Consider the following 7,206-nt stretch of genomic DNA (forward strand, 5'->3'; position numbering starts at 1 on the left):
CAACTTCTCCAAATATTATCAGATTTCCATGTGTTACACATCGTTGGAAAGCTTGGAGACCACACTTTCAGAATCTGTGAATAACTCAAAATGCCCCAGAACCGACTTGTGTCCCTAGTTTCCGTAACTGGTCACAAATGCGTTAACGCGATAATAACGCGTTAACTTGCCCAGCACTAGTTAATACCTTGGAGAATGTAAAAGGAATTGAAATTAAAATCAAGTCATTTTCATCTTTTTACCATGTTGCTTTAATCCGCAAGTTGGAGGATGAATTTTTGTAGGCAGTGATGAAGTTCTGTTTTGGTAAACACAGCAAACACTTGAAGCGAAAACTATCATTAACTTGTTCAGAAAATTGAAATAGTCTGGCGAGGTGGGGCCACGGGTTGGCACATTCCCGGGATGGACCTGCTGCGTCTTCATCCATGGTTTCGTCCATGTTTTCGTCTCTTATCTAAATCTGACCATGGAGTTGACTTTGGCGGAAAGCTGAAGGTGATTGCTGATAGGCAAGGGCGTAGATTTGGTTTGAACATTGGGGGGGTTGAAGTTTGGGTATGCCTCCTGATATTGTGATCATGGTATAAATAATGGGGGGGTCGTAATGCATAGATTTAAATATTGGGGGGGTTATATCCCCCCCATAAATTACGCCCATGCTGATAGGCTGTCCCAATCAGTGGCGCCTGCACAATCCAATCACGTTTGAGAGGGAAACAACAAATTGAGGGTTTCCGAGATTTTTCTTTTTTCCTTTTTTTTTTAGAAGTAACGGGTACTCACGGTTATGGATAGAAATGTAGCGGAGTAAAGAGTACAATATTTGCCTCTCAAATGTACTTGAGTAAAGTCATGAGTAATCCCCAAAAATGATACTCGAGTAAAGTATACAGATCCCTCAAAATTGTACTCAAGTACTGTACTCAAGTAAATGTACTCCGTTACTGTCCGGCTCTGACCATATTAATATAAACATTCATCTTTTCATTCATTTTCTGTTATGTAACACAGTATTTAACAGTGTTTGTTGAAAGTACCTGCGTCCTGGAGAGAAATCTCCATCTCTGGATGCTTGTGAATCAGCCATGATGAAGATGCAGGAGAATCTGATGAGTTTGATCTCCTCCACTGACTCTGATGAAGAAACATTCACACACTACATTAAATGATTAAATGAAACATCATTCATAATTTAGCTGAACATGTCTGGAGTGTGTGAGAAAAAGGATCATGTGACTGCGTTAACTCAAATTCATTGGGCCTTTACACACACACACACACACACACACACACAAGTCGGCCGTTGGATTTAGACTTTATGAAAAATAACGGACACCGAGAAACGCTGAACATGTTCGGGTGAAAGAAAACAAACCCAGACCCGCCTCGACAGACTCTGATCCGCCTCGACAGACTCTGATCCGATATAAAAAACGTGTTTGTTGGCGTTAATTGTGTGAATTGGCCTATGAATGTTTACACACATGCTGTTAAACTTCTGAAGAATCACAAACATCACGAAACACAGAGGAACCACTGAAATGAAAGAAACCCTTTATGAAAGGTTTCACATTAAACAATCACGTAAAATGTCCTCCAGAGATTCATATTAATATGAGGAAGTCACACATGAACACTCACCTTGATCAAACTTTTACAAGATACAGGATCTCAAATCCTCCAGCTTTAACATCATAAAACTACACGGAAATTCATTCTTAGGCGTAGATAAACATTTTGATGCTGTTTTTCCGTTTTCCTTAAAATGGCGACAGGAGAACTAACTTTCACTTTCTATTTGTTGGACGGAGAGAGAGAGAGAGAGAGAGAGACGTAAACGGAGACGCGCGTTCAAGAGAGCACCACGGCGCATGCGTGTGAGAGCAGACTTGTTGCGTGAACGCGCGATGGAGATTAATATTTTGTAAATGAAGTGGTACATCTTTGTCACATTCACGTCTTTTTCAGATTGTTTTTTATCTGTTTTATTTTTTAAATTCTATTTCATTTTTCTCTCTTCTCTTCAGTTTGTTAATTTATTCTTATAGTTTTTTGTTTGTTCATCTTTTTTTCTTCATTATTTCTGTTTTGTTTATTCTTTTGATTCTCTTTTTATTTGTTCATCCTTGCCTTCAGTTGTTCAGTTTTGCCTTTTATTTATCTTTCTGCAAACGCAGAGTTCCTGACTTTGTTTGATCACATCTGTATGATATGAAATAAGTTTGTCATCATCCATCATCATTTATAATTATATTTAGTCATTTAGTGGATTATTTTTTCAAAAGCGATCTACAAATGTGGAACAATGCAATGTGACATAAACCTGAAAGAATCAGATCAATTAAAACCACACTGTAAAAAAATACTGTTTTGTAAACTTTATAACAGTTTAATGGTTTAATTCATTGTTCCTGCACTGATAACTTTATTGCACTTTTAATTTAATAACTGAAATGGTCAAAAGTCATTAAGAGGAAAGGACAGAAATGATTGAGGAATATTAATGAATAATCGTGCTGTTGTAAAGTGATGTCTTCTGTTGGCTCTCGATACGGTTCACTCGTACTGCGTCACTAGAAGCAAAACTCCTGTTTCCTCTGATCACTGAAGCCTTATAGAATCACACAGAGAGAAACATGTTCCAGCGCTTTACACACAATAGCAGTTGAGTCTCCTAACAATATAGATCGTTTCACAGCGGCTTTACAGTGATAATAGGAGATTACAGTAACAGATTTAGTTGGTTTTACAGCAGCTCTAGAATAAAGTTATTGTCCAGCTAAAGTTAGTTTAGATTGATTCGCTTCCGTTGCAGAGATCATTAGTTATTCGCTCAATATGGCGGCCGCTGGCGTTGGACTGGAGTGTGTGGGCCAGTTCTTCCGGTGAACACTTCCGGTGATCTGACAGCGAGAGCGGGAGACGACAGCGGCGAGTTCATTACCAGAGAGATCATTTTCACAATGAGTGTTTTTAGGACTCAAGAGAGGCGACTGCCTTTCAGAGGGAGACGGCCTCAGCACTGCATTGTTGTGTGCCGTTATCTACCGTTTCCTCACGTTACAACAAAGAAGTCAGCTTTCATGCACTCCCCGTTGTATTATGAACATGATTAAAGAAAGATAATACTAAAAAATAACATTAAACAATAAAATTTCAGTCTTCATAAGTAGTGTTAACATAAACCATGTGTCAAAAAAGGTGTTTTATGACTTTGATTTATGGTTCTGCGGTTCCCCTGTCTCTGATTTATGATGGGTCGCTGACAGGCTCCGGTATGTCTAGGATGTGCGACGCCACGTGACATCATCCGTGCCGATGTCCGGGGACTTTTAAAAAACAAACAAACAGATCAAACAGATGTTAAATTTTTGACTGGTTTTTACGACTGGGTTACTGAACTCACACCTCGCAACTTGCCATTGTAGTTTTTTATGGTATGAGGTGTGCCTTTTTCACAACTACGTCACTACCTACGTCTTTTGTTGCAGTTTTAAATAAGGTTAGGGGTTACACTGTTGAACACAGAAGACATTCTACGACTTTCCTGATACAATGGCTACTCCGAGAACTCCTAAAACCCCTAGAAAGGTTATGTGTATTTCGCCGACAAGAGGACCTGTTGAAATGAGAGAAGATCTAACTTTTGCTCCAAGGAAAAAGCTAAATGTTAGCTTGACAAGATTTCTTCATGAAGACAGTGCTCTTGTGAAACAGGATTTCTCAATGTCTGGTGGTCGTGTGGTGAGGTATGTGTTTGACAAGGTGATGCGTACTGTGAAACTCTACACAACAGATGTTGAAGACGATTTTACATCACAGACCCCATGTGTGATTTTCCACAAGAAGGACTGGTTTCTGTTTTTCAACTACGTTTGGAGAGATTTGAACGACTGTGGTGATGATCCGTTGTACGTAGCCGAGTGGGATGGCTCAATTCCTGACACAAGATTTCGTGTGGTCGGGGACCATAGTAAAAAGTTACCAGACGATTGTGTTTATATTTTCTGCTGCAACGACAAGACAAAGCTCTGCGAACGTGCGTGGCCTGTTCGTGAATCTGAGCATCACTTGTGCTACGACATGAAATTTTTGTTTCAGTGGAAAGATGTTCGTGCGCTTGACAACATATTTACATGCATTGACAAGATGTTTAGATGGTGTGACATGTATGACCGTTACAGTTCTGTAAAGATTAAATTGTTTCACCCTGAGCAGGGCGTTACCAACGCTGAAGACCGCCTCTTAACCCCACCCACGTATTACAGCCATTAAAAACGCCTGCAGATCGGTACAATTGCTACATTCATACACAATGTCTCAAGAATCTACAACCGTCTACTGCTACACCAACAACCCTGAGGCTCCCCCAGCGATGCCTGATGACAATGCTACGCCGCTGGAGCCCCACCCACAAACTTGCGACAACAGTTGGTTGGATAAATTTTGCATGGATCTTGGATATCACAACATGACCTTCCTTACAACACCATACGGCAACACTGGTGCAATAGCTGGAGCTGCTGCCCTTGCTGGAATCGACAACACAGACAGTTGTATCCGCTCGGACGGATTCAAAATCATAAAGGCGACTGTTGTGGTCCTTCTGGAACACGTCATCAACAAAAAGCTGAAAGAAATCTGTTTGGGTTGTGAAGTGGATCACCCAAGTCAGATTAGACATTCCTGCCTGTTTGAACCGGGTCCCTATTTCTTTGACGCCTACTTTGAGGAACTGACACGTAATCTGGTGAAACCGGACCTTAAGCACATCGTTGCTCAAGCATTGAGCCGTTGTGGTTTAAGGGTTCACCCCCAGAGGATTCAAGGTTCAGTGGAGGCTATTTTACATGAACTGCGTGACGAAGTTTTCATTGTGGAAAAGCTTCGTGAAGTCAGAGAGAAAGTTGTGGACGTCAGCAGCGAACAAATTGTCTATGACGCTGTGGACAGCTGGAAAGGTATTGTCCAAGTTGAGTGACTGTAACACCGACATGGGGAATACGTGTTTTGCAACAGGTCTGGCAAAGTGTCTACTTAAACAACGTATTAGATGTGAGATGACCGGCTTGTTGTATAAGATTATTAATGAATGTGCCAATGTATCTGATACTGTAAACAGATGTGCTGTAGATACCAATCGTTTTACAAACCTCATGAAACAAATGTCTGTTGTAAGAACTGTGTCAAATGAATGGACAGATTTGATGCGTTTATGCGTTAATGCTGGTGAACCAATTTGTGTGACTATCAGAAAGATTTTAGACCTGATGACTGAATGCGGCAGCTGTATTAGAATAGCTGATATATTGTGCTTGTGTACATATGTGACTGATCTATGTGTAGACATATTGACAAGAAACAATCAGGCTGATGTTTGTGATATTATTGAAACCCTGGTTGATTACATTCTTGAAAAAAACATTGTGATGTGTATACATTTTTTACACTACATTGATGCTGTATGATACCTTTGTTTCCTTTTACTGTTTAAGAAATAAAAACCCAAATTACTTAAACCATCTGTGTTATTCTTTTTGTGGAGCGTGAAGTGGAAACATGTCAGAAGAAATGAAAAAGACTTATTACACACCTTCTAACCCTGGTTCTTTAGGGGGGAAAAAACGCTTAAAAGAAGCTGTTTTAAAAGAAACGGGTGTTCGTTTAACCGATAAAGAGGTTTCAGACTGGCTCGCTGGCGAGGATGCATATACACTACACAGAACGGCCCCACTAAAATACAAAAGGAATCGGGTTTTTGTCTACGGTATCGACATGGAGTTCCAGGCCGATCTAGTCGATATGTCTGCATATGCCTCGGTAAATGACAACAACCATTTTTTGCTGACATGCATCGATCTCTTTAGTAAATATGCATGGACAAGGGCTTTAAAAAAAAAGAGTGGTGTAGAGGTCTCTAAAGCTTTTGAATCCATACTGAAAGAGGGACGCGTACCACAGAAATTACAGACAGATAAAGGAAAGGAGTTTTTTAACAAACATTTTCAAAACGTAACAAAAAAGTACAATATAGCCCATTTCGCAACAGCCACAGAATTAAAGGCATGTGTTGTCGAGCGGTTTAATAGAACCTTAAAAGGTAGAATGTGGAGATATTTAACTGCTACAAACTCCAAACGTTACATCGACATACTTCAAGACATTACACAAGGATATAATGCGAGCCATCACAGAAGCATCAAGATGAGGCCGATTGATGTGGGGAAAGAAAACGAGTCTGTGGTGCTGCATAACCTATATGGTGATACCAGATCTCATAGTGTTAACCCCGTATTTAAATACAAGATTGGTGACGTGGTTCGAATTTCTAAAGTCAGAGGACCGTTTGCAAAGGGGTATGAGGAAAACTACACACAAGAGTATTTTACTATATCAGCGTGTATCCCACGAGAACCCCCTGTTTACAGATTGAGTGATTACGACGGGGATGTTATCGACGGCGTTTTTTATGCGGAAGAATTGCAAAAAATATTTGTCAGTAAAAACAAGACATTTAAAGTTGAAAAAAATTTAGATAAGAAGACAAAGGGTCGCAAAACATTAGTGCTGGTGCAGTGGCTCGGATGGCCAGCGAAGTTTGCATCATGGATCGACCAGAAAGAATTAGTTGATGTACAGAAGCCATAAATACAAACCACAAACACAGGATGCATACAGTTGTATAAAAACCAGACATGGCTGAGGGTGGATTTTATGTCACACTACCCTGCAACGCTTCGCAGTCTGTATACCCTAATAATAAAATCTCTAATTATAGAACAAGACTGGCTACCACTATAAATATAAAAGGAGAATGGGAGGTGGGGCTTGTTCAAATTGAATATCCTAGAAGCTGGTACACCTTTAACAGCAACGACGCCGTTTTCGAGATAAACATTGGACCCACCACGACCGATGGTGAAAAGTACACTAACAGCTTACGCCATGGTGTAGATGTGAAGAAGACCAGCTTATCGAAACTACGCATACCAATAAAAACAGGGTATTACGACAATGTCCCATCTCTAGTTAGTGTAATAAATGATTTAGTAGCGCCTCATGGGGAACTCGGTTATGACCGCGTAAAAAACAAAGTATTTCTGAAAGCAAAACCTAACATTTCAATGACCTTCCATGGAAAACTAGCCATTATTTTAGGATTGAAACCAGGCGTCCCTATAGGAGATTCTATTCTGCAAAAAA

General features: G+C 40.1%; 1 protein-coding gene across 50 annotated transcripts in view; it reads right to left on the minus strand.

The window, feature by feature from the left end:
• Nucleotides 1–1,754, minus strand: part of LOC130072179 (protein NLRC5-like) — a 912,375-nt gene extending 910,621 nt beyond the window's left edge. For all 50 annotated transcript variants that reach the window (XM_056237149.1, XM_056237148.1, XM_056237144.1 and 47 more), the window contains exons 1-2: nucleotides 1,645–1,754; nucleotides 1,041–1,137 (exon numbers count right to left, since the gene is read on the minus strand). In XM_056237149.1, coding sequence (XP_056093124.1) covers nucleotides 1,041–1,090 — 50 coding nt within the window. In that variant the 5' untranslated portion in view covers nucleotides 1,091–1,137; nucleotides 1,645–1,754. The remainder of the gene's footprint in view (nucleotides 1–1,040; nucleotides 1,138–1,644) is intronic.
• Between the last annotated feature and the right edge of the window lie 5,452 nt (nucleotides 1,755–7,206).

This window comes from Rhinichthys klamathensis, unplaced genomic scaffold, assembly GCF_029890125.1.
Source record: "Rhinichthys klamathensis goyatoka isolate OS25496 unplaced genomic scaffold, OSU_Roscu_1.1 h1tg000481l_1, whole genome shotgun sequence".
Taxonomy (NCBI): Eukaryota; Metazoa; Chordata; class Actinopteri; order Cypriniformes; family Leuciscidae; genus Rhinichthys; species Rhinichthys klamathensis.